We start from the raw sequence: 27,911 nt of genomic DNA, 5'->3' as shown, positions 1-27,911 counted from the left end.
GCAATGGATGTTGTTTCTATCCCTGTTCTGATTAAGGCGGAGAATGTACAGTGGGGTGCACTGCGTGTCACAACAGACTCCAGTCCAGTCCAGCGATGAAGCTCTACTTGTAACTCCCAGTTACTTCCTTATTCAAGTGCAGTTTCAAATATTTTTTTCCTGTTCTTTTGGCCATGCTACCCAACAGTCCAAACAAACTAAAACAGTGTCTTTAAAAATCTCCAAAAACAGGACAGCCCATCCCTTTTTTAATTTGTGTCCGTCTGGTTCTCTGTGGCATCACCATAGGTCCTTCAGCAATTAAATCAACAGCTGACAAGGGGGTCTTACTGCAATATCATCATGAGCAAATGCATGCAGAAATAGGCACCAAAAAACAGAATAAACCAGACAGTCAACATAAAAAAATAAATCAATTGGTAGAGAGCACATATGAGTAGTTGAACAAAGACTTAAAGCTGACTGGAAATGCTCAATTATTACAAATACAAGGTATAGGAGATGAGCTCAATTGTATGAATTATCTTTCTGAAAACCATTCCAATTACAAAAGATCCTGTTACATTTAATACAAGACACTACTATACTGTAAAACACTGCACAACTGCTCTCAGATTAGAAATTCACTGCTCTAGAATTAACCTAACAAACTGCATGCTGCAAAACACTGGGGGGCAACAATGACACATTTAAACTCAAACAGGACGGTACATTACAAACAGATCTAGCTGAAACTGTCCACTGGGCAGAAACTCAAAGCCATTTTGCAGCAGGCAATCTCAGAGTGACGAGCGTTTCTTTAAAAAGGTTTGTATTCCTATTTTGGTTGGAAGTGGTTTCCAACTAAATAGACTAATAGCTATTAGAACCACTCAAATACTAAGAAAGTGAGTTTTCCAATAGGGTGTTCCACACAGGTCATGGGTAATTTATACCTGACCAGTTAAATGAGGAAGAAAATGAAACACTGAGTCATATAAGGGATTCTTACACAGTACAATAGAAGCCCAGTTTTCTAAATATAGCAGGGTCAAGACATCTGCAAACTTAACATAGAGAATTTGCTTATTCAGGATTCGGTCTGGCTGAGGAGGTCTTGGATGGAAGAAAAGCAGAGCAACAGAGCCAAAGGTGTTAAAAGTAAGAGACTAGGATTGTGAGACGAGTATAGTTAGTAAACGAGCCTCCCCCTGCTCAGGTACCCACTACCCAGCCTCCACATTTCAACATGGTCCTGTTTACACTTTGTAATAAACGCACCTGGGGTACAGGACATGGGAGACAACTTTACAGGCTCACCGACAGTTTTATTACCCTTTAGATTACAGCGGGACATGTTAATCAAGGAGCAGAAAAATAGCTGGAAAGGCAGAGTAAGAAAGTGCTGGCAACTGTTGGACGCAGAGGAAGAATTGATGTTGTTTATTGTAGCCGATTACTATAAGTTTGTGATTACTGTTGTTTGTTGTATTTGATCAATTATATTTTAATTAACCTAAAGTCAATACATTAGTACTTTATCACATAAGAGAGAGTTACTTATGTCAGAAGCACAGGAGTGAACAGGACATACTAGTTTGGCTATTCACAATGTCACCTTCTCTAAACTCCTTCAAATCCAGACTCAAAACCTACTTCTTTAGAAGAGCCTTTACTTCTGTGCTGGAAGAGGTGTTAGTGGGGCCAGCAGGGGGTGCTCACCCTGTGGTCCATGTGGGTCCTAATGCCCCAGTATAGTGACAGGGACACTATACAGTAAACAGCCGCCGTCCTTTGGATGAGACATAAAACCGAGGTCCTGACTCTCTGTGGACATTAAAAATCCCAGGGTGTTTCTCGAAAAGAGTAGGGGGTGTAACACCAGTGTCCTGGCCAAATTTACCATTGACCCTCACCAATCATGGCCTCCTAATAATACCCATCAATGAACTGGCTTCATTACTCTGCTCTCCCCCCCACTGATAGCTGATGTGTGGTGAGCATTCTGGTGCACTATGGCTGCCATCGCATCATCCAGGTGGATGCTGCACACTGGTGGTGGTGGTGGAGGAGGGGAGTCCCCATTACCTGTAAAGTGCTTTGAGTGGAGTGTCCAGAAAAGCACTATATAAGTATAAGCAATTATTATTAGTTAACTGGTTCCATTCTTTACCCCTCTGCTTCCACTATACTTAGTACCGCCATCCACAGTCTCCTCTATGTATTGGAATTGTGTCTTATCTTGTGGATTCTTTTTTATTTATTATTGTTGTCATTCTGTAAGATGCTTTGAGAAGTCACCTATACAAAATAAAGTATATTCTTTTTCTCTGCACTGAACCCTCTGAATGTCAAGACTCTACTGTAATCTGACAAAATTCAAACCAGAGTGTTTGTGATGTGCTTCCTGTGGAGGTCCCCTACTGGTTCATCAACACTATTTCAAGTACTGCAGCAAATTTACTTTTTTTGCTGGGATTTTTCTCCAAGCCTAATACTGTCCAGACTGTCCCATCCTTGCCTCTAAAATCTGACCAGATTAGGCTCCAAGTAAACGTCAGATAACTTCATTTAGCAGCCCAAAGAACTGACGCATGGTCCGATATAAATCACGGTGAAGCCCACTTTAAGAATAACCAATATAAGAATCAACCATATATAGTGATCCAAAGCATTGGGACAAAGCCGTTCCAATACTAACTCTGTTTTAATTCACCACATATAAAAACCAAACACACTTATAAGATTTTTTTGGTGCAAACTCACTATGAAGTATAATACAAAAATGAGTGCAATGAGATATACTAAGCCAACAGAACTATTCTGATTAAATATCCACTCTAGTGTTATTAGGCTTCTCATTTATAACACATGGTGCTATCCTTGCTTAGAAACAAAAATTGTGCTGATTATGTGCAAAGAGGAAACAATTCTTCTGGAAACATGAAACAAGAGATGCAGTTTAGAAATCGGGCATTCCACAGCCTCCGTCAGATTTGTAAAGACAGGGAAAGCACCATGAAAAAAGAAAGAGAATGGACAAGAATGTAGCCAAGTGAGGCACCTAAGGTTGAGAAGGACAAGATCAGGAAGCCAGAAAAAGACAGGCTTCCCCTAGGTGTAGCGTTCGTGAAACAGAAATCTAAAGACTCAAATAACTTCTACTGTGGCTCTGGCTGGTTTGACCTTTTTAAGAAACAAGGGAATACTTTTAACAAAATACACAGAGAAGCCGAACACGCACAAGTTCACTCAATAGAAAATGAATGGATCGAAATGAGACGTGCTGAAGAAGACATCTGGAATGCACATGAGAGTGAAATTAGCTTTCAAGGCCTGCTGGGTAGCACTCTTACTTTTAAATCTGAGAACAGGGCAAGTTAAAAGAAAGAATTACTGTTCTGTTATTCTGTGCAGCGATTGGTAAGGAACACTTTATATTTGTGGGAAAAAATCAGGACCCAGTGTATTTTAAACATGTGAGATTTTTTGTTCACGATGCTGCCAATGTGCCTGCCTGTACAGTATAAGTCTCAAATAAAAGCACATCATAAGAATTCAGACATAGCCTTGCTCTGACCTGAAAGAATATAGTTGTGGAAAATGTGACATTTCACAAGTGAAAAAAAAAATGTTTAAAACAACAACACCCATTTAAGCCTGCTTTTAAGATTAACCCACTTATATCCTTGAGGAAAGAAGCAGGTGTTGTCAAGGTGGGATAGCCTAGTTACTAAAGGCTGCTAGCTCCTAACAAAATGATTATTAACAGAAAAATGGGATGCTTAGCAAATGGTTGGCCATTTTAATAACCAAAGTCTCCATCTCATACACTACCTGAGAGAAATACCCTACAGACAAGCAAAATACAGCTTGCAAGGGTGTTATGTAATAGATCACATAATAAAACTCCCTGGCTATGTCTGTAATGCGTCATGATGCCAGAATTATTAAAATCTGATCCTTAAAGCAGCAGCTTGCATCAACTGCATTTTTTCCCCCCGCTTGCACCTTGTCATATCGCACTTGTTCAAATTTCTTATTCTTCAGGAAAATATAGATTATTTTGAGACTGTAACCAGAACAAGAAAACCCCAAAAGATCATCCTTAGGAATCTTGACAGACCTATGGCCTTCAGTATTATCAATAGTGTGGCACTTTTTAGATTGGCAAAATCAAAACCTTCTATACTCCCTTATCATCCACTATTACAAAATCCTTTTTTTCTTTAGAACCTGTGAGTCAGGAGGGCTGTAGATCAGTGAATCACCAACCCTGCTCCCATACATCATCATAAATCAGAAAATACAGATGAAATACTGGACTGGAAAGAACACCTTTTATATCTCAGTTCATCTTTTCAACATGCTATTATTATTATTATGCGGCAAATCAACACCTCTTTCTATTATTCAATCAATTCCTGGAAAAAGGGTGGAAATCAGATTCAGAAGGCAGATGAGTTTGATGCATTGAGATTCTATATTGAGTCACAGACTCTTCAACAAACTGTGCCGATGAAACAGAAACACATCAATATTACATCTGGTCTGCCTGTGCAGATACCAACATAAAGAAGCCCTACAGAAGACCCAAAGACCACGCAGCTTTTTAATTACGGTTATTACTTTGAATTTATAAGCACTGAAACATTCTGGAAGAACTCCCTGTTGTGCCGAGTTTGGCCAGTGTGATTGGTGAAGAAAATAGCTCTTTTCTATGGTACAAGACATGCTCTGATGGTCTGAGAGTATGCTCAGGAACACTAACGGAAGGCGTGGATTTATACTGAATGGGAATGGATGCCAATCAAAGCCAAAGTTGGACAAACAGAAAAGGGAAGAGATTTTGGAAGAAAACTGTGGCATATACATCATGCTACACATACAAATCAATCACTAGGAAAACGTTACTAATATCTAAGCAACCTTTCCCCCATTAACTGGGGATTTCAACACTATTATATACACTTAGCTAAAGTAAAAGTAAAATCACACATCACTGTAACAAATTAATTTTGTTGGAGGGGGTGGACTGGTATATTATTAAACATACAGGATATGTCCCAATTCATCATGCTAATTCAAATGGCATTGACAGTTGATCAACCTGGAGTGTTCTATGACAAGCCAGTAAGTGCGGCTTCCCCTGGACGCAATATAAGATCCACAATTTTTGTTTTGCACAAGGTTGCAGGTACTGGCTTCTGGCCTTCTATATGTAAAAAAAAAAAATTAAAAAAAGACCATAAGGATACATTTCCATTGTCATAATGGAAAACAGGAAAAGCAATAAGAGAGGTCTCAGGACTTGATGCCATGCAGTCATACTGGCATCAATCACTACAAGTGAAGTCCTGCCCAGATCACCATACTTGAACTACCCCATCGAGTGGTTTGTTGTCCACGACAATGAGTGTACATTTCTGCATGTTCGCATCACACTTACTGCTCTGTGAATGGCTTTGAACAAAACCTTTATTCATCACAGAAGAGGACATGGCTTTACTTCTGGCATGTCCACAAGAGTACTTCTCTTGGTAAGTGGGGCATATCACTTTCTTTCCATTTATCAATTACCAAAATGTTTACACTTTATCTTTCTAAAAACATACACAAATCAAACAATGGATTTCTTTTGACGTTCAATATATGAGAACAACAGTAACACTATTGAGAATACTGTAGTAAAGCACTGAACATGGCTCAATGCATTACAACCTTACAGTGGCTTTGCCTTATCTTCAAGTGACAGACTACATCATTTTACCCCAAAGACTGCTTTGCAGTTTAGAAGATTAATTCAACCTAGGTTATTCCTAATATAAAAGTATGATTTATGTTAACTGGAGAATCCACTGTAAGATTATACTACAGGGCTTATTATCAACACCAAATTTATAGTATAATATAAAGGAAGTGGTAATGTGTGAATTTCTTGGAATTAGTTTGTCCCAGTGACTACTTCGCTTTTTCCAAAGGCATAGTACATGTCCCGAAGAAATCTACTCCAAGTGAAACATTTAGAGAAGATGAACCCCGGAGACTAAGTTAAGGTTATGTTCAAAGGCTCCTTTATTAGGCTCCTTTTTTATTTGTGACAGTTTATTTTCTGAATGTACACAAAAATGCCAGAATGTGGCACACTGTTTTTCTTGATCCCATTCAAATAATTTAAAAATTAAATAAAATTTAGCCCATATCTAACAGTTGTGGTTATTTTTAAAGTCTAATTCAGCTGGCAATGAGAAAGAAAAAAAAGTCCTGAGTCCTGATGTGTTTTAAAGAACAGGCAAATTCTAGGTCTCAAACTTTCAATATCACCTCTTTTTTATTACCAGAGCTGTGCCACAGCAGCTCTGAGACCAATGTCTCATGCTTTTTACCATATTTTCCTGATAAAACAGCCAGTCTGAATTGAGCTGTATTGCAAATAGATCAGCTGGGCTTGGGTATACCACTGTAAAGAGGTCACTTCTGTCAGTATAGGAATATACTGGAAATCAAGGCTAAATTATACCAAGCAATAAATTTACTGATGCCACAGACAGAGGAAGAGGTATTTTAAATATGATACATAGTTAGTGAAACTTAAATGTGTTAAGGAAAAAGTGCAGTAACCTAATTTCAAGTATCACACCCTCTCCCTGCTCCAATACAGGCTGCTGCAACCCGAGAGACCAAATTGAATTAACTCTTTGTTGCCCAGTGGACTAGAAAGACAATGGAGAAGAAAGGCATAGGGCAGAGAGCCTTTGTATGGCACTGACCTCCCTGGGGCCACAGGCAGATGGGGGTGGGGTGCGGGTTACAGGCAATAGACAAAGCTTACATGCCTTTATCATTATTAAAAAGTCTTGTAACCTGAAAAAAACACACTAGAATTGTCCAGTTTGTTATATTCGCAGGGGCCCTGTGATACAAATACCAGCCTTGTGTATTAGTGCGTGTTAAGCTCTCACCAATGAGCAAAGCCAGGTAAAACCAGATACTACTGCTTTTGTGTGCTTCACTTTGTATTTATGTCACATGGATATCAGTCCGGCTGGGATCTGTGTAATATTAACAACGCACCTTAAGAAGACAGCCTTAATGCTCCATTCAGTTTTTTCAGATATCAAAACACTGACAAGCTACTTTTTGAATATCAACCTGGTGTCAGCAGTAGCTTTCCTGTTGCAGCTCACAGAGAAGGTTCCTACAGCACACAGGGAAGTATAGATGGGACCGTCCAACCTGCCCATCCTTTAAGCCACTCAGTTTGTGGCTCATTACAGGCTGTGGAGAGATGATCAGATGGTTCAGAGCCTGTTTCAGAAGGGACACTGCAAGCCTTCTGGGGCCCTGGAAGCTGCAGTTGTCAGCTGCTAGGAGCTGAGAGATCCCTGGTTGTCTAATCCTCCCTGCAGTTGACTAGAGACATGACCCAGAATACAACTTGCTCAAAGAGCTCAACTTGTGCTTGGAGGACAGTTCCAACTCCTTGATAGTGTACACTATGTACTTCCACTGCATACATGAATTAAAGTAACGGCTAATCCTAAGGCACAGAGTGCCCTGCAAGGGACCAAGTACCTGTCTACTTTTTGGACTTAACATACAGTTAGACTGAGTAATCAAAAAATAATATATGCAACACCTCTTCATATACAGTCAAGTAAGCTTTTGCGAAATTAAAACAGGGGAATGTGTTGAAAGACATTTTTCTTGTTTGTAAATTTTCAGAATATCTTATGAAAGCCTGGAATGGCTTCATCTGTATTTCGAAAAGTGTCTTAATCGAGAGCATACTGCTTCACAAGTGGCAACCTAGCCTGTTTCAGAACCACAGCTGTCTCCATCTACAGTGGCCTTCTCTACAAAGTCCTTGCTGTCACTGTTCTGCCCTCTCCCCTATATACCCACAGCACACAATCTAAGCCTTATCACTGTGCTGGCACTGTTGTGGTGCAGGGCAGAGACAGCCCTAAAGCTAATCATGTGAGAGAAGAGCTGCACTTTACTCCAGATGTGCACAAAGGAAGACCTACATGCTTTTGTCAGGAATCACACAGTCCCCGATGCTCGAACATGCACACAGATCGCATATGAACTCAAAGAGGTTCATACAAAGATGTACACACAAGCCTGCAGACATCATGTGCATAAACGATAACGCAAGTCCATGCACTCAAGCACGTAAGGTGCGAAGAAAATAAGCTTCGACAGGGAGGATAAGAGGAAAGATCTGGAATTTCGCCCTGCATTGTAGCAAGCCTTTTGAGATTAAAAAAAACATTTCTATCCACAAGGGTGAAGTTTCTGAAGTGAAGGAATTATTTTTGCAACTGTAGAAGCTTGCTATGAGGTGGAAAGGCACTCCTACCCATCATCTAAAAAGTCAGTAACATACAAAAACTACAGACAAACAGCAAGCCAGTCCATAGTTTTTTGTATGCAGAACTACAAAAAAAAGCTTGATACAAGCAATCCAAATCAATACATTTGCTTAATGGTTTTGATTCATTTTCTTTTTATTCAGTTTAGCCAACATGGATCTAAATGGGTACATGACAGTAATCAAGCCATCGCTGACTTTTTGAAAGTTGTAAATGCTATTTCTGCCACAATTTTGCATGATGTTTCCAACCCAAACACCATGTGACCTATGCTCGTGAAGATGCTCCTAAATAAACTAAAACTGATAATTGACAGCTGCAAGCACTATAAAGCCTTAGGTGAGGTGTAACTCAATAACAGTCAGAAAGACTCCTTTACATTTAAAATATGCACTCTCCTTATTCAATTGATACAATTGTTACCAAGTAGAAAAGTGTGTTAGAAAAGGCAACTAACTACAGGTGAATTAAATAAGTAGAACAATGTAGAAAGTCTAGTGAACATCAATTTCAATTAACACTCAATTTATGCACTATTGGCTAATTTTTGGTTTGAAGCACCTTAAGAATATACATCACTTTTTAATTTAGGACACTATTAGTTCTCATTTTAAAATGCTTGGGCATGGCAGGCAATAGATGTCTTGGTGGAGCATCTGAGACAGCAGATGCAGAAGTAGCTTGTGGGGATGAATAGAGTCGCTTAAGTGGCACACAGGCAGCTGGGGAATCTTTGACTTAGTTTTCTTCCAGCCACAATTCATCACATTCTTTAAAAAAAATCAATACCAAAAACTATCCACAATTAATAGTCAAAAACCTAAAAAAGGAAAAACTGATTTCAAATGTTACTTTGGAGTCTTTGAAACAAATGGCTTTTTTTAAAAAAGGACTGAAGATAGTTACACAGACCAGATGCTTCTATGGGCCCATCCCGTGCATTCTCTACACCAGTGGTTCTCAAACTTTTTGGACCAAGTACCACCCCTGATCAAACCAAAGCATCCAAGTACCACCTACAAGTCATCTTCTCACAGGAGCCCCAGAAATTCTCAATGACCAATATGAGCGCGCGTGTGCGCACACACTCACATACACACATAATAATATTTATTATAAACTTTATTTGATATAGCGCCTTTAGTGAGAGGGGTGAGCCTGTTTAATCGAGCAAAGCAGATGTGAATTCATTTTTCGTGCCTTGATACAACTCACAACAGAGTCTAACATTTTAAATCGTCAGGCATTTTCTTGAAGTTCTCGCGGTGGATGTTGCAATGGATCCATTAATTTCTGGAGCAACCTCTCTAATTAGTGCAACTACACCGCTGTGTCGGGTCTAGCACCGTCTGTACGAACTCCGACGCATTTTATCCAGTCGACGCCATTCTCTTCGATAAATTCATTCAGAAGCTGAAATATGTGCTCTCCTGTAGTTCCTGTTGGTAGCGGCTTACAGAACAGAAAGTCCTGATGGAACGTACCCTCAAACTCGTTTCTAACGTAAATGAGCGAATTGGCCAAATCGACTACAGACTCATCTAATTGCAGTGAAAAGCATCTGCTCATCTTAACGTGCTCTGTCAGCGTACTTTTGATATTATCCACCATATCAATAATTCTATGAATGACTGTGTCTTTCAGAGGGGGCAGCAAGTCTAGCTGTTTAGTAGCTTTTTCTCCACACATAATACGTGTCAGCTCTTTTGCCAGCAGTAAATAAGGTTCTTCAAACATAGTGTGGGGCTTACCTGCTTTAGCAATCCACAAGCTTGCGTTTTACCCCATTTCGGTTTCGGGAGTCAAAAAGTTTTTATTTCATGCGCATGGGAGCGCAACACAGAGACGCTCGGTGTATTTTTCTAAAATTAACCTAGAACAGTTCTTAAATATTTTTCTGTTATCTATCACGCTTTCCTGTGCTTACAAGATTGGCAGTGTTCCAAAATCACGCACATTCTCCTACCTGCCTATTTGCTGGAGATAACATTTTTTTAAATACAATTGGTCACTTTCGTTCGTAGCACGCATTCCTACAGAATGGTGTAGAATTACATTGTAGCTCTTTTGTCCACTCAAGTTTTAGCGCGCACTGTATCATAGCACGTAGGCTGCGTATTCGACACGAATTAAAAATAGAAAATATGAAAACCCCTCCCGATTTTCACAACAAAGTTCCAGGGTCATATGGCGTACCACCATAGTTTGAGAACCACTGCTCTACACTGTTCACCACAGTTAATTACTAACTACGGTCTTCCCTTCACATTTTAGATCAAATTTATAAACTAAGTTTAAACCTCCTTTGTACCTTAGTTCAGTCCTATGTAGTCAATTTCTCAAGGTGTAAAGCAAATGCTGATATGAGAATTTCTAACTTCAGAATTACTAGGATCTATCTAGGTTTGTGGTGAGGGACAGTGTATTTTGTAGTTTACACAATATGCAAGTGCAGACAGTGGTGTTGCATGGTGTTACAGAAAAAAAAATAAACCCGATGTTTCTACTAAGCTAATCTAAAGTATCTCTGGTCTTGGTACAGAACTCACCACCTACTACAGCCTCTCACTCTTCTCTCTCAAAACAAAACACAGACCCATTTTGTATTCCAGTCAGAGGGAACATTGATCTACCAGATCCCTACATTTTTCATAGTGGAGGATGTAGTGGGCCTCAGTTTTACACTCTCAGCAAAAGCATCGGGGTATCCACTTTGTCTGCCTATTTCTTTGTCTCATTGGTGGTCAATGTAAATAATTACTAAAATCTGGAATTTTCAACAGCTATTCTGCCTATTTGTCATGTTTTTTCAGAAACATGTACAGGTTAAACTAAATTGATGTTTAGTTCTTGTCTACTCATCCACATAGAGGGTGTACCTATTTGGTATAACAGACCCTAGAGCTTTTTTCAGTGCCTGGGCTCTTCTGCAGAATGTTGATGCTAGTGTAGCGTGACAGGGTTTTTTTCCCCAATCCTGACCAAGCCTCGTTAACACCTATTTACGTTGAACTAGTACCGATATTAAATGGTAATTGTTTGTTTACATTACATTTGATCCATTTCAAATTGCACCCTTAATGCTCCTTACATGCTCTGCAGTGTTGATATAATTGTACTATTGTAATATTACTGCACTTGTACATCTGGCAAATCTAGGAAAGTTATAAATGCAACAGTTTAATTTGGCCATCAGATGGGTACAATTACATTTTATTGAACAAATATGATATATATAAAATTAACAGTTAAATGTAGTACTTCCATTGAAAACATTGCTCCAATGTATTTTCATTTGTCTCGGAGAGCCTCAACAAGCATCTACCTGTTCACAGGTATCTGAACCCTAGATGTCACACATCCATATTCATTATATAAATGTTCATTGTGTTTTGCAGGTTCCCTTTAATCACTACAAATGGAGCTCTTTAGTGATGAGCCACTCTTAGTCAGACTATCATTAGCTGAAACATCTTCACATGTTCCCATTCCTCCAAAATCCTGATGGCACAGAGTTTCTTTTGATAAACTGGCGTTTCCTTCTTGGATCAATCTCATCACCTGTGCCCAATCAATTCTCACTAATTAACATCCAGCATTTAATATTATAAACACATACAGTTTATTCTTCTTAACAGCATACTTGCATAAGTAGAGTTATGTTTCTCTTAATGGTCAGTATATTACAGCATGTGTATTGGATTTCTTTTTCCAATATTTAAGTTACTGAGGATAGGATAACAGTCTCTGCCAAACAAATACACTGATACACAATAAAAACAAGACGGCCTAAGTTTTAAATCAGATTAAAAAAACTGAGCTCCAGTTATGTAATTTCACAAATAGCTAAGTGCTTAGTTAAAAATAGGCAATTTATGGATAAAAAATTTGTACAAACAGCCATTCCAAGGAATATTTTAATTAACGCAAGAACAACGAATCATGCCTCTTGAATAACGAAGCTAGCCTGGTTGCATCGCCATCTTCAGTGAACCTAGAAAACTGCGGTGGCAGAAGACGATAGTGGAACACTTTATTCACTGATGAGCACTGTTTTGCCCCTGAAAGACTGTGGTCACTTGCATTATTTAAACCAACTTTTTGGGTGATGAAAGTTTGATATTGAAGGAGATTTTCAACAAAAGAATGTCCAGACTGAGGACAACCTTACCGCTCAGAGATTGTTTATCCTTTCCTCCTAGTCAACTGGATGTGTGGATCTTCCAGCAAAAAAATGCAAGACCACACCATATTATGATTGCAATGACACAAGAAATCAATGCCAAGGTCTTGTCATGGTTAGATTCTTCTCCTGACCAGAGTCCAGTAGAACATCTATGGGACCACTTTGCCAGGGTCATCAGCACCAGTCAAGCATGACCAGCCAACCTCTACCAGCTTGCTGGAGCTGCTCAGGAAGAATGGTGGGGCATCCCATCACTTCTTCCAGGACTCTGCTAATATTCTTTCAGCTGTATTTTTGTCACATTTTTGTGACTACCTTTCAATACCTAAATTCTAAATATTTAAACCCATTATACGCACATAAAGATTCTGCTGTACATAAGTATAACACGCTGCTTTATAGGCTGGGGGCTAGTCTATACTCCCATAGAGAATACAATATACTGCAGTCATAACTTCAATAAAGCAAGTTAAACACAAAAGATTCTTTTTTGCTTTCATATTACATTCTGAGAGGTTTCTATGAGAGTTTTAATATCTAATTTGCAACTTAACACATGACCATAATAGCCACAACTCTAAGGAGCTGTTATCCATTTTCGTTACAGAAATCACACAAGTGAAATATGTATGGAGAGTGATAAGCAAGTATATCTTCCCAAAAGTCCTTTCTACCATGCACCTCTTTCTGGTCTTTATCTCTGCCAAAAGATTGCATTTGGGGGTCCAGAGTATTAATTGCAATTTATCAACTTTCTACATGACTGTCCCCCCCCCCCAAATCCAAATATACAGGGAATCATAATAGGCATTCACACTAAAAGACATGGCTTTTCCTGCTGTATAAGTAGAAATCTACATAAACTATAATTAAGTAGGAGAACAACACTTTAAAATGCACAGTCCTTCTGGGCAGTGTTACTCAAAACTCTAAGCACAAAATGCATTCCAATGGTAGTCTTGTGTCAGAGAAAAGATGCCTATAAAACCTGCAGGTATTGAAACCTTGAAGAACTGGAGATACCGACTGAATGGATTTGTTCCTTTTCTAAAGTTAGGAGCAGTAAGTCTTCTTAAGTCTTTGATACTGTATTTTCATTCTTTTCCAATGATCCACCATAAAAGGGCAATAGATAATGCCGATCTTTACAATACTGTCAAGAAAAAGCCATTTAACCTAAATCCACAGTACTATACTCCTTTGGAATGTGCAACTAGTGGGTGGTCAAAGTTTTTATTTAATCCAGACATAAATCAAATTGTATTAAATCTGTTGTTTAAAAAAACAGACACGGTGTCTCCCCAGAAATTTCACAGACCCAGTCTGTATTCTCAGATTTAAGTGCTATGATAAAAGACTAAAACAAACATCAAAAGGGGATCATTTTTTCCTGCTAAATGGGACTCATTTATAACAGCCAAGAACAGACTATGAAATAAATGGCACAGAATGTTTTGCTCAGTACATTCACCTTTTCCGTTTTTAAATCTCCATATATTGTTGTGCTTGCAGCATAAGACAAGTAATATTTTAAGCAATTTTATGCCAAATGACCTGTTCAACATTCCATGAGGTTTATAGGTGCTAGACTTTTTAGATTTTCCTTGTTTGCCCTAAAATGGTTGCAAAGCAGGGCTTTGGGGAAGCCTTCAAGCCCATTTCAGAGCAATTTTTCACTATTTAAATCAGAAATAAAACAACAACAACAACAACAACAACAACAACTGACAAAGCCATCTAAGTCTTCCTTCTCCTTTTTAAATGAAATTACAGAAATGGAACAGAAAGCTTGGCTTTAGAGTTTTGCAAAATGAGAGAGAACAAGTTTTTTTATAACCTAAAAGCTTTCGCATAGTGCTTCAAAGAAAGAATCAACCCTTGACTAAAGAAGTTATTTACTAGGTCTGTGGTATAAACAAATGCAACAAGCATTAAGTAAAAAAAAATAAGTCTACATATAAAAGTACAGAATTAAGCAGTAGGATGATGAGTATAGACCAGACAGTCAACTCCATATATAACAAGACAAGCCAAAGAAAAGAAGAATAAAACTCAAATGCAAAACACAAGAAACCCACAAGTTAAGGCTGAACAGGTTAGAAGAGCAGGACAAGCTGTCTTACCTTCAGCCACATCGTCGTCTATGGCACCTTTAACCTGAGAGAAGCACCACTGCACGTCATTCCCCCCACCTCCGGCTCCTGGAAAGCAACAGTCACACAGTCAGTTTCAACAGCAACCCGCCCCTTTTCAATTACTGCACACAGCAGCCTTTCTTCGGTTAGCAACATTGCACAGCTGTGTGCAAAGCCAGATTACAACAGTGCCAGGTAGCCTTACAAAGTTTTCAGTTATAGCCTGAAGCAGCCTATGCTGACATTGCTGGATACATGGTGCATAAACCATGTGACCTTGGCACACTGTACTCACAATCTGCATAGCACGTGATCCACTAGAGCTATGCCCTTTAATAAGATCTCTCCAGTTCAAATAGTGAGTGACTGAGCTAAATTTTGATGGGGAAAGGAAAAGCAAGAAAGAAATATTTAAAGCATTAAGATTTTTTAAAAAATTACCATGATAAACAGCAAAGAGATTCCAATAAATGTGCTTGATAATGTGTTTATTCAAACATTGTTCATTTCCCAGTACTTTTTAACTCTCACCATTTCCCTTTGTAATGCTATAATTATGTGCCTATCCCATTAAAATCACTCCGAGTGCATTTCTGGGGTCGAGTGCTCAGAACCAAGGTACTTCTGCAGTTTCAGACAAATCAATTTTGGACCACACACACAAATCAGTGAATGTAGCTTAGAACCTCCCCCTCCCCCTTACTAGATATTCACCAATATCAGCAATACTAGAACTTGTTAGAGACCACAAGTTTGGAGTGAGGGAAGGTACATTTACACGACAGTGGCGAATTAACGGAAATTTTATTATTTGGAATCCCTAGTTTTAAGCTTTGGCTTCCCAAAAACATAATTGCAACAGCTAATCAACTTGGCATGCAGTACCACCACAAAAAAAAAAAAACTGTTCTTCTCTGACATTTCCACTGTTAAGTGGCAAGTTAGAGATACAATAGTCAACTCAAGCCCGTCACACAATGCCAAATCTCAGTCAATGTTCATCACCACTTGGGGAATTTCACTAACAACTGCCTAATGCTTGACCAAATGTACAGCCTATAAGGGTCAGGCTTTCTGAGTGAGCCCCTTTAAAGCTTGTGCCACTAAACAAGCTTTGCTTTTTGGGCGACTTCCACTCAAAAATCCCTTTCCAGGAGAAACATGCCCAAGAACACATAAAACATTCCTTTTTCTGCAAGACAGCAGTGATAAGCAGCAGCACTAAAAATAGAGCTGTGGAAAGAGAAACAAATGTATATACTGCAATACTACTCACGATTACAGGCAGAAGACGTTCAAGGTTGCCCTAATACTATGAAGCAGTATAAATAGGGAGGCCATCACCCCAGGCACAGAGAGCGCAAAGTGATTTTATAATATTAACTATATTTGGAAAATGTAATGTGAATTGAAATGCGTCCACAAAAAATATTTTCAAGGCAGACTGCTTTGCGTTCATAATGGAAAGATAACCATGTGTTATAGAGCACTGCATTATACAGGATCAAAATGGAAATGGGCAAAAAGTCTAACTTCTAACTTCCTACTAGATGGCTCATTGTCAAAACCCAACAGATACAAAGTCATGATGGTACCGATGAAAGGCACAGCTTTATACATTGCATTCATTTTATTGGTTTATGACCATATAACCAACCTAATGCTGTATTACTCAATGAATACCATGCCTATGCTTGATCTGCATAAAAGGCTTCCATGATGTTTAATTCAGATATCTTTCAGCCACATTCTTATTATGCTCAGTCCTGCTGCATCTCACAATTTCTAGCTAGAATCTAACAATCATCAGAAATAGGAAAGACAAGGGTGTCCTTTGTTCCACATTTTGCATGTCCTGCAATGTGCGTTATTACTCGTGGCCACATTGAAGAAGCCCAATGAGAACACAATGCTGTGTGCATAATACTCCAATTGCTGGGTCTTTTTTTGCCCATTTTTCCTAGAACGTTTAATCACAGTGGCAACTCCATGCGATGTCAGCACAAAATCAAGGAACATGTGTAGCACTATACTGGGCTATATGAAAAACTAAACAAAAAACAATTTATGATGGAAAAGATTAACAATAAAAGGGACAGGATGCATATACTGTAGGAGGACAGCATGCATTGTGTCAACAATGAGAACACAAAATGTGGCTGCAAGGACTCTGGATTGGGTCTAAACGTCTTATTCTTAACCAAGTGACAGAGCACTATGGGCAAGTGTTGCAAGTAATATTGCATTCATTTGTTAGGACATTCACAGCAATTCATCTACCAGTTTAGTGTTGCATGTTTTAGTTTCACAGCTCAAAGGAAACTACATGTTTTTTTACCAGATTACAGTAGGGTGTGAGATTCTTGCACATGGCCTTCAGAAAATGAAAGCAGTCAAGGTTTTTAATAGAAATAATGCTTATAATAAATTTATATTAGAAGAGATATAATTTTCAATGTTCTGAGCAATACACTTAAAAATATTGTACTAGCGGAGGCAGAAACAGTATTAATCATCAGTCATACTGGACAGGAGAGCACCCACGAGGATAAGAAACCCTTGGACATTTAGTTGGCCACACATGTAGCCCCATAAAAGTCACCAACACATTGAGTAAATCATATCAATACATCTTGCATTTTGATTTATAAGGAACACCTTAGCCCCTATCTAGACTTACACTGTTAACATATATCCACAGATATCCCATACAAGCATTTACACAGACTGTATTCAATATGGATCTAAAGTAAGACCAACTTTTAAGAGCTATGAAACACCACTGAGCTCAAAATCAAACTTTAAGGTGTATGCAGTCAACAGGACAATTATATATGCCAGCTCATGCTTGCTAAAGCTCCAAGCATTAAAAATTATAGTTTTTCTAAAATATTAACCGTACAATTTATTTGACTTTATATTGTTGATTATGGCAATAATAATCAAGACAAATGTGCTTTACGCCCTCACTTTTCAAAAGCAAGGGTATATCTTAACTTTGTGATATAATTATGCACACGCCCTGCAAATATTTCAAACACAGTATTCAGACTTTGATACAGACCGATATGGAAAAAAAAATTACTATATTGGGTCTTATATTGAGCCAAGTATTTGCTAATACTAAGACCCTATAAATCAGCAGGACTGAATGGACAACCAGTACTTACAATAGCGGACTTTTCAGCAACAGCCGTGGGTGGCTGTATTGGGATTTTAAAATGCATATCATCGCATCTATCACATCAAACACATAACCAGAATGCTTTAAGAATAAGAATACATTAAAATAACTTGTTAAACAGCCATGTAAAGGCAGATCTATTTCAGCACAAGGTAAAATTAAAAAAGCTGAGGTTCTTGACCATAGTCTTCACATTCACAATTTCCTGAAAACACTCCTACACAGACAATAAAAAAGCACTAAATGTATTTGTTCTTCTGCTTTAAAGGTGTTGGAAAAACTTGCAGTTTGCAAAACTGCTTGACTGGTTTCTCTGTGATTGTGAGTCTAAAAACATCAGGAAGGGTTACAAGTGACAAAAGGCCACCACGGTCCATTTGGGTGTCTGTGATTCCATTACCTGACAACCCAGATTTCACCAAGCTGGGTCTTGTTGAATGTCACTATCAGAGTAGAAAAAAAAGACAAAAATGTGCCCTGTAAATAACCAGTTTTAAAACAGAATTATTATGACCACATTACAAAAATTACATTTCCATGCAGGACCAGATGTGAGATTAGTGGTCTAAAAGTGAACCATCCAAGTATTAATCTTACCTGAAACTTACTGATGGGATTTACAAAGACAAGATGTTTTTCCAATGGGAGAATAACATTTGATCAGGTCAAGATGGGAAGGTATGTCAGGTGAAGGGAGCAGGAGACAGAAGAGAAAAATAGACCTGAGTTTTTCCTATTGTTATTGGGTTTGGTCCTCAGTACGAAATGTATATACATATATTACATCCAGTATAATACACTCGCACTAAGGCATCAGGACCCCTGACTTCCTGCAATATTACCTCAGGTGTTGCAATACAAAGTTCCATCCAAACCATTAGATCAATAGGTTGAAGTGGGCCCAGCGCAGTAATTTTATAAAGCAGATGATTTTATCCAAAGGTTCTTTGACCAAGGAACGGGGACCATTCAACAATGGATCAACAACTACCACCACATTCACAACAGGAACTTGATTTTAAGCCTCATTCAACAAACGCAACACGAGGAGGTTCAATAGCTTTCTCACCGTGACACACAGTAAAGCAGCAGTAATTCTGGGACATGATCACCAACTTCCTACTAATTGGTTCTGTCTTAAATATTGGACCATTGAGCTACTGTACTTGAGTACCCCTCAGCAAGGGATGAGATTCCAGACAACCGGGAAGGCAGATACATTAGTGTTATACAGCAACATGAGATTGTATTCTCCACATCTGTGGCCCTACGAGCTCCAAACTACCTACCCATCTTTCAGTACGCAGCAAATACTACAGTACATAATATGGGGAACCGTTCCATGCTGAACACTTACAGAAGTGAGTGGCAAAGTTTTTGACAGGCATACCACTATTCTACATCAGTGGATGTCAAATAAGGGTCTTCAAAAATGGCCTTCCCGTCCCCAGAAGCAAGGAGATGTTTTATACCCCAATCTAGTAGTATAAGTGCTATGTCAAATTAAACCTGTCAGACAGTGGATCTTCTCCATACCAAAGCTAATAGTACATCTACTGACCTGCAGTTCTTCTTTTAAGACTTTATAATTAAAATAAGATAATTTAGATTACAAATAAAAAATAATGTGTTTTTAAAAATTGTTCATTACTGAATGGCGTGTCTTGAAAAGTGGTCAAGAAGATCAGAAAATCTCTGCATTTCCAAGTTCTGAAAATAGGTGCTAATAGACTAAAACATCAAGTCTAGGTTTTAGACCACTACCTCATTGGGCGCATAGGGTTATTTAAATTCTTAATAGTGAGCAGAAAGGTTTGTTGATTATTTACTGTTTCATGGGAAAAACAACCTACTCAGGTCATGGAGCTCAGGTCATGCAATTTAAAAAAATACCAGGTGCCAAGTTTGGTATTTAAATTGTACTTAAGTTTCCAAAATGAACTGATTGAGAACCTGCATAAACAACCATTCACAAAGATTATTTTAATTAATAAGGACAGTACATCCATGCCCAGTTTGTGAGTGATGAAGATCGCTTAATTGCTACTTGCATGACTGAAGGTGGCCTGTCTGTGACAGCAGTTGCCCAGAGAATGAGATGTTCTGCTTCACCAATCAGCAGACTAATTCAGAGAAACCAGGAAACTGGCTCACCAGGAACAGGCCACATCCTGGAAGGCAGAGGGTCACCGCAACGGCTCAGGACCGTCACATCCATCTGATCCATCTGCGTAATCGTTTTCAGACTGCTGTAGCTATAGTACAAGAAATTCCAGGAAGAAACAAGGCACGCATCAGCAGGACGGCTCTAGCTCGCAGTCTACATGAAAATGTCCTGAATGCTCAGAGGCCGTTCAGGGGTATCGCATTGAAAGGTGTAGTCGCCATTTTCTGTGGGCCAAAGAACGTCTGAGGTGGTGGTGTGGTGAACAGTGCAAAATGGCACCAAGGAATGCCATTTTGAACTTGACAGACCTGAAGGAAGAAATCGTACAGGAAGGTGCCATGATGAGTGTTATACCGCTTGTTGCTTTGTTCAAGATTACTGGCAAGGCAGTGAAAATGTGAGGATGTGGGAAGGAACCTACTTGAACACAAGAACACTTTTGGGGCAGATTGTGGGCAACCTTACAGCTTGGCGACACTAACAAAGCCCTTGTGCTGACACTTTTCCCCCTGTTTTTTCAGCCCAATCAGAAAGCACAGATTTGCCAGCAGGACAATGAGAGACCACAAAGTGCCAAGATTACAGTGGCATGACTGCAAGCAAATTTCGAGGTCTTGCCATGGCCAGTGTTTTTTAAGTCCTTCGGAACATAAGTGGGACCATGTTGCCAATGCTGCCAACTTTCCCAGCTTGCCACAGCTGCACAAGAAGAGTGGCAGAGCATCTCGCAGTCTACCAAAAGAGTGAAAGCCAGGCCTCAGGGAGATCATACCCAATACTAACTAAAAAACATAACTCACCCATCTGGGTTTTAGTTCATGATTTTTGATATCTATTTTTTTTAATTCAATGTATTATACATGGGTTGAGCTTGTTTTGTACGTCATACACAGTGCAAGTCTATATAAATGCATAACCGAAAAGTGACAAATCCAGCTTTTAATCAGCACTCAATTTTGGACTTGCTGATAGGCAATAAAAACAAGTGTGGCATAAGGATACCGTTTCATTAATGCTTGTTAAAGAAAACATTAATACTATTGCTACTACAATAAAGACAGAATGCACGGTCAGTGTGAGATATACTGGAATACAGTGGGAATTCTGTTGGCAGTGACTAACTTACAATCCCAGTTCAGTACGATAAAAACCCACAAGTGTCTCTACAACTACCTAAACCCCTGCATCTGCAAAACAAATAAGTATTAAATCACCGCAGGCTATAAACACGCTTAAAAAAACTGATTATACATGCAGCCAGAAATGCACTGTAGTTACATTACATAATAGACCTATTCAGAGACTTAGGAGAGCGCAAGGATACGCCTGCCAGTTTTAACGCTTCGGGGATGGACAGACTACGGAAAGTGGTCATGTTTTGCTTTTTAACTTAAATAAGAAAATATTTTCCCTTTTCCCTGAAACTAGGTGTTGTACTATGTATATCTCCATACACGAATTAACGGTTCTAGATCCTGTTACTAGTTCTAACGTAGCCAGTACACCATGAGTTTTTGGGGGGAAACGTTCAGAAAGACACATGGGGACGAAATAGAAATCGCCATCTCAAATTCATAAACGAGGCGCAAGGTGCCTCCATCACTCGCGTCATAAGTGTGCTATCAAGGAAGTCCCTCTAAATACTAACACACGTCCTTTCATCCTTCCATGTCTGTGTGGATATTTTTATTTCAACAGTCATATCCACCCTTTTACTTGCATCTTTACATAGTACACACACAGCAACATTGAAATAAGCATTTCAATACCGGGATAGGGGCATGACCGCCCTGTGCAAAAACTTGATATTGCTGATCATGAGGAATTTCCCAGTGTCCAATATAAACGACAATTACATTTTTTTCCCGCAAGAATATAAAAATCGCCAGTCAATCCTAAAATGGAACGCAAAAACTTTACGGAGCAAAGGATCACAGTAATGGAGCGGATGCAATTCCGTACTATTCACTCTCTCTACCACACACAGGCATGCATTCCAGTAACGCATTAAGTTATGATCTCAACACGACAGATATAAATACACATACAAGACAAAAACATGCACCAGCCCACGATTTCTTCACTTTTCCCCCTGCTTGACGTGCATGCAACGTGGGGAAAGACTGATCGATGGAACAGTGGGAAACAGAGGAGGGGTGATTTAAGGAAATGAGCAGGGTTCAGCGTGATGAATTGCCTTTTCGGTCTCAAAATCGTACACAGGAAAAAAAAAGAGGAGCGGACGCCTTGAGTACTTCTATTTTCCCCACATACTGTTACCTGCCATGGTGAGTGTGCGGCTCTCTGGTGCTCGACTGGGGGCCTGGGGTTTCTAATCTTGCCGGTCTGTGCTGTGTGCAAGCTGCTTGTCGATGAGGATGGTGGTGGATCGTCAAGCTAGGCACTCGGCCGCCTTCCTGCCTGCCCCTGCCGCTCTCTCTCTTTCCCTCTCTCACTTACTCTCTCTAATCTACCTCCCCTCTCTCCTTCCACTTTCAAAATGGCGCAACCTCCTCCCCGCACTGATGTCATCACGACTGACACAACCTTTCCAAGGGAAAGGTGGAGCTTCGAGCGACGTTTGCGCCCAGAATTTGTCGCTTTTTGAGGACGTGTTACCGTAAAATCACATTAAAAGGACATAACATTTTTTTCAGATATCAAGCTCCCCTCGCTGTAGGTGTGCAAATATATCAACGGTATAAAAAGGAAAAGCTACACGTTTAGTGGATTGTTTTGTCTTTAATTTTGTAATGCTGTGTTTTAACATTATATACATAAAAAGGGATACTTTGAAGGAGATAGTTTGGGAAATAGCGTCTATTATTATTATTATTATTATTATTATTATTATTATTATTACTTTAGCTTGTTACCCAATGTTACAACAAATTAAGATTTAAGGTAAACACATTGACAATTTTCTGTGTGTTACATTTTGACCTACTAAGATCTTCTTAGATCAGTCACAGATTTGTGAAACATTCAGGCAGAAAACGCGATGTTAGGACCATGAGTGGTAGCTGTGGAAGTGCTTGTAACTTCTTGTGCGCATACGCAGTTTAAAGATCAGACGGCGCTTGTTCAGACAATGAAGTGGTTTGGGCGCAAACCTTGTTTCACATGCCGGAAACGAGTCAACACAGCAGTCGGAATTGTACTGGAGATACACATTTACTTGTCACACGTGCTTTTGTAAAGGAAAAGCGCACACGACAGATAAAATAACTACTTAGGTACGAGCTACATATGACCGATTTTCATCACATGAAATCTGTTATACAGCCTTGTGTCAAAACACCCGAATTTAAGGTTTAGAATTTAAAAAGTTGCTTTAAAAACTCTTTCCAGTTTTTAGGTAACAGCTCTTGCCGCACATGGTTTTTTAATGTTAGACGTTGCTGGACCAAAATAAATTCAACTTTTTGTGATTTTGCATCATGGATTTTGGATGTATAACTTTTTTGAGATCTGCATGGGGAAAAAGCAGCATAAATACAGGCGTAGATTATTCCAGAATATTATTTATGTCGTTTTAAGTATACTGTGTGGACTGTAAGAAGCTACACTAGTGTCTCCAGTATTAATTTCTTACGTTTATATATCTGGGTGGCACGGTGGTAAGCATTGTTGCCTTGTAGTGGGCTCTGGGTTCAATTCCTGGGGTATTATCTCATGTGGGTTTCTTATAGGTGCTCTGGTTTCCTCCCAGAGTCCAAAGACATGTTGGTTGCTTGTTTGGCTTTTGGGAAAACTGCCCCTGGTGCGTGTGTTTGTGTCTGTATGTGTGCCCTGTGATGGACTGGTGTTCCATCTAGCGTATATTGACTGTTGCTTGCTTAGTCTCTGGTAACCCCTTGTTTTGGATAAAGTGGTTAGAAAATGGGTGTATGGATTTATATATGTATATTTTTTCTGTATCTGTTTCAAAAATCTTTTAGAATACAATAATTGATCAAATGGATAGTTTCAATAATTAGTTAAATAAAGCTATATATCAAGTGGAATGAAAACTGAAGACTGCATCCATTGAAAATTCTATTTGCATATCCTTGGCTGTGAAAGGTTGTCTCAAACATTTCTTAAAATCATCTGAAAGTTAAAACTTTCACGTCCTTAAAGGTTCAGTTACCTAGAAAACACCTCGGGGCCTGTTTAGACTTATTTACAGTTATGCAGTTAATGAACGCATTAGACCAACTAAAGTATATACTGTACCTCAAAGTTCAGGTGAAACAAAAATAAAACCAAAATATACTAGGAATAAGTCCTTAAAACATTCAAAAGCATGCAACTGCAGAACTGTTGTCAAGCATGTCACTACTGAGATACATCAGTGAAATCCCCAGTGAGTACAGCTACTGAAGGCCCTTGCTGAGGAACCTCTGGAGTTCATACTGAGATAAAGCAGACCAGCTCAGACACAACAAGTGACATCTCTCAGTAGCAAGGAGCTCAGTTTTATTCTTAAATAAAACATTAGATGATGCTAAAAAGTCCAGAATAGGATTTTATATTTTCTTTACTTTGCTTGATTTATTTTGCAAGAAGGTGAAAATTATTAGCTGTTGAAACATACAGTACTTTTCAAGCAAAGAGCAATTTCAGAACTGTAGATATTTGTCATATTAAAATCAGAAGTTTGTTAAGCTTAAGATATCATGGCCACAAAATGTCAAGTGCATAATGGAGCATATAAAAATACAATTCCATACAATACAATCTGTTTAACATTCAATTTTGTGTTTGTTACTGGATGGGAGTTAAGTATCGGGTATTGTCTTGAGAAATCGTTTTTTTGATTTAACTGGTATAACCTGTCATCCAGCTATTAATACAGTATGGAATGTTAAGTGTTTTTCACACTTACATGAAGAAAGTCTTGAATGGTTTTAAAACTGAGATGTATTTGAACACTTAGTTAATCAAAAGTCACTGGAAAGGTATACGTGTTTAGCACTGTATTACAGGGGGGTGTCAGAAATAGTTGTAAGGGCTCTGCATCCAATAACAGAAAGTTGTATGTACAAGTCCCCAACCTGGACATACTGTAGCTGTTAAATGCTTGAGGAAAGGACTTTGCCTCAGTACAGAGCTGTAAACGAGCACCAACATTGCTGAGGGGTTAATGTGCAATGTACGGTATTAGTGCCCCTTATAGGTGAAGACTTCAGTTTGCTTAATACTACAGAATCCAGAACAAGGTTTTCCGTTACAAAAGACACATGGAGTTAAAAAGGAACAGAGGGGAACTGAACCAAAATCAATAGACATGTATCTGTCAGCAAAGCTCCAAAAGTTTTGTCCTGTTGAACCAAGCAACACAGTGATATATTCCTCCTATTTTTTTCTGCCAGATATCAGTCAAGCAGAGTCCTGCAACAGTAAAATAAGAGTTCCTTATAACTAATTGAATTTTGGAGTTTATTCTTAAAATCCCAGCTACATGTTAATGAAAATGAAAAATTTGGAGTTGCCATTTAGTAGACGCTTACCTAAGACTTACACTAATAACTGCTGCTACACAGTCACAGGAAGCCAAGCGAACACAAAGAAGTAAAACAATGTGCTCACAGTAACACAAAGTTATTACTGCGAATTTCCACAGATGAGATCAAGTTCAGAGAGTCGCTGGCAGAGCAAGTAATTCAACCGGGAACCTCTGGGTAACAAGCTACAGTACATGACTTCCTTGGTATAAATGTAAGATGTCTGCATGAGGGAGTGGTGCTCTTTCCTCTGCCCATGCTCTGGCACTTGTCTGGTCTGGCAGGTAACCGCCATCTCTCAGTGTGGGGGTGGAAAGGCGAGGCCCCAGTTATTTTGAAATAGTAAATACGCACAATACATGGAACTTCAATGGACTAAGTTAAAGGAATTTTATTGCAAGAGTTATCAAGGATTAATGACCCAACCCTAATGTTCTGGCAGATGAGGACTATGACCTCACCCTTGGCAGTCTAAGAACATGCTGCTGATTTCCTGGTCCTGGGGACCCACATACAACTCAATTGAATACTTGAACCCTTAATAGATCTAGTCATTTCATTTGAACTCTTTTTAATGGTGTCCAAATTAATGGCCATCATGGACAATGTCTCCTATCCCCTCTATGACATTGTGAGAATGAAGAGCACGTTCAGCAATAGGCTGATCCAACCACGGTGTGACAGGGAGCATTACAGGAGGTCATTCTTGCCTTCTGCCATAAGAGTTTACAACTCATCTACTGTGTGTCTGGGCAGGAGCAACATTGACCTGTTTTTGGATTAAACATGAATTCTCTGGTTTTCCAGAGCTGCTTTTCCTGTTTACAACTGATGTTCAATATATATAATTTGTGCAATATATTTATAATGTGCAATACATCTTCTTGTGTACTGTACATTCTGGTTTGTTTTGTATCTTCTGTACTGTGTGCAATTCTGTATACTCTATTTTTTACTATTTACTGCACTTCTCACTGACTATACTTACTGTTTTGAATTGTTGTATTATTGTATTATTTCGTTACACTGTGCTGTGTTGACTTTTCCAGGCTGCTGTTGCCCTGCAATTTCCCTCACGGGATTAATAATGTATCTGTCTGTCTATCTTAACTTTAAATGTTTTCAGCTCTTTAATACTGTATATACCTATAGGAGGTGCCTTTTAACTATTATGTTTCTTAATTTACAAAATCTACAGCTTTTGAATTACAAAACAACTAACCAAGGTCTGACCAGGTAACTTATTGGTTCAGTTAGGGAATCAAGTAAAGACTGCTGCAATGAAAATCAGCAGATGGGTGTCTCCACAGGAGCAGAATTATGAACCCAATATTCTAGATCCTTGACATAATTACACTTCCTCTCCTGTTAAGAATACATCTTCTGTTTATTTTGATTTAATTTATCTGAGAAAAAAATAATGCTGCCGGAAATTATGTTCATATTTATTGCAGTTCTGTGTTGTATTTGAGTCAGCTGCGTCTGAACAGCAACACCACGTTTCTAGTTTGTGGGATTGTACGACCTCTGGTGGTGAACTAAAGTGTAGTACTTTCAATCCTCAAAATCTATCAAATGTTCAACCATTAAATAAACAGTATCCCCTAAATTCAAATGCTGTGATTGTTCTACTCTGAAAGAATAACACAATTCTTTTGTGGCACACTATATGTTTGGCTTCACCAAATAAATTTCCTGTGCAGATTAACCTTTGTAAATGAATATGCAGTGTACCTGCCTATTCCTATTTTCATATCACAGGGTGATAAAAATGCATTCCCTTTGTGTTATTTGTGAAGAGAAAATTACTAAACATGTCTACTCACACTAACCTACAGTATTTACAATGTTTTGCAAAAGTACTCAGACCCCTGCACAGTATCTGCATTTTGTTGCTTTTAAAGTTTGCAGTCATAAGCATGATGGCTTAAGCTTGTGCCGTTTTTGCAACCATTGGCATCCCACTGTAACTGCTATCACCAGAAGTGCATTCTAGGTCGGATCTCAGCCACAGGGTGTTCAAATCCAGCTATCGCCATGAGTTTCTACATCAATTTCCCTTCGGGATCAATAAAGTCTTATCTATCTAATGCTTTGAAGTCACAATTATTATTTATTCAATGCTGAAAAGAGAAGAAAAGAAACACAACGTTTCAACCATGTTGTGTTTCTTTTCTGTGCACACATGAAGAAGGATCCACAGCTGAAACGTTGTGTTTTTTTTCTTCTCTTTTCAGCATGGAATAAACCTTTATTTGTTTCTTTGCAGCCTATGCATCCTGACGCAGCTGCCGACTTGAAAAACTTTTATTTTTTATATATACAATCTACTCTTCAAAGCAGACTACAAAAAAGAATTAAAAATAATGAACATGAAAGAATAATGGAAAAGT

General features: G+C 38.8%; 1 protein-coding gene across 2 annotated transcripts in view; it reads right to left on the bottom strand.

The window, feature by feature from the left end:
* ppp2r2ab (protein phosphatase 2, regulatory subunit B, alpha b) overlaps positions 1-22,553 on the bottom strand; it is a 40,458-nt gene extending 17,905 nt beyond the window's left edge. The window contains exons 1-3 of one of the 2 annotated variants that reach the window (XM_088931892.1): positions 22,310-22,553; positions 20,017-20,117; positions 14,667-14,744 (exon numbers count right to left, since the gene is read on the bottom strand). In XM_088931892.1, coding sequence (XP_088788018.1) covers positions 14,667-14,744; positions 20,017-20,089 — 151 coding nt within the window. In that variant the 5' untranslated portion in view covers positions 20,090-20,117; positions 22,310-22,553. The remainder of the gene's footprint in view (positions 1-14,666; positions 14,745-20,016; positions 20,118-22,309) is intronic. The other variant, XM_088931900.1, reaches the window with a different exon arrangement.
* Between the last annotated feature and the right edge of the window lie 5,358 nt (positions 22,554-27,911).

Source organism: Atractosteus spatula, chromosome 2 (genome assembly GCF_055471065.1).
Source record: "Atractosteus spatula isolate fAtrSpa1 chromosome 2, fAtrSpa1.hap1, whole genome shotgun sequence".
Classification (NCBI taxonomy): domain Eukaryota; kingdom Metazoa; phylum Chordata; class Actinopteri; order Semionotiformes; family Lepisosteidae; genus Atractosteus; species Atractosteus spatula.
This window is presented reverse-complemented; position numbering and strand designations above follow the sequence as displayed.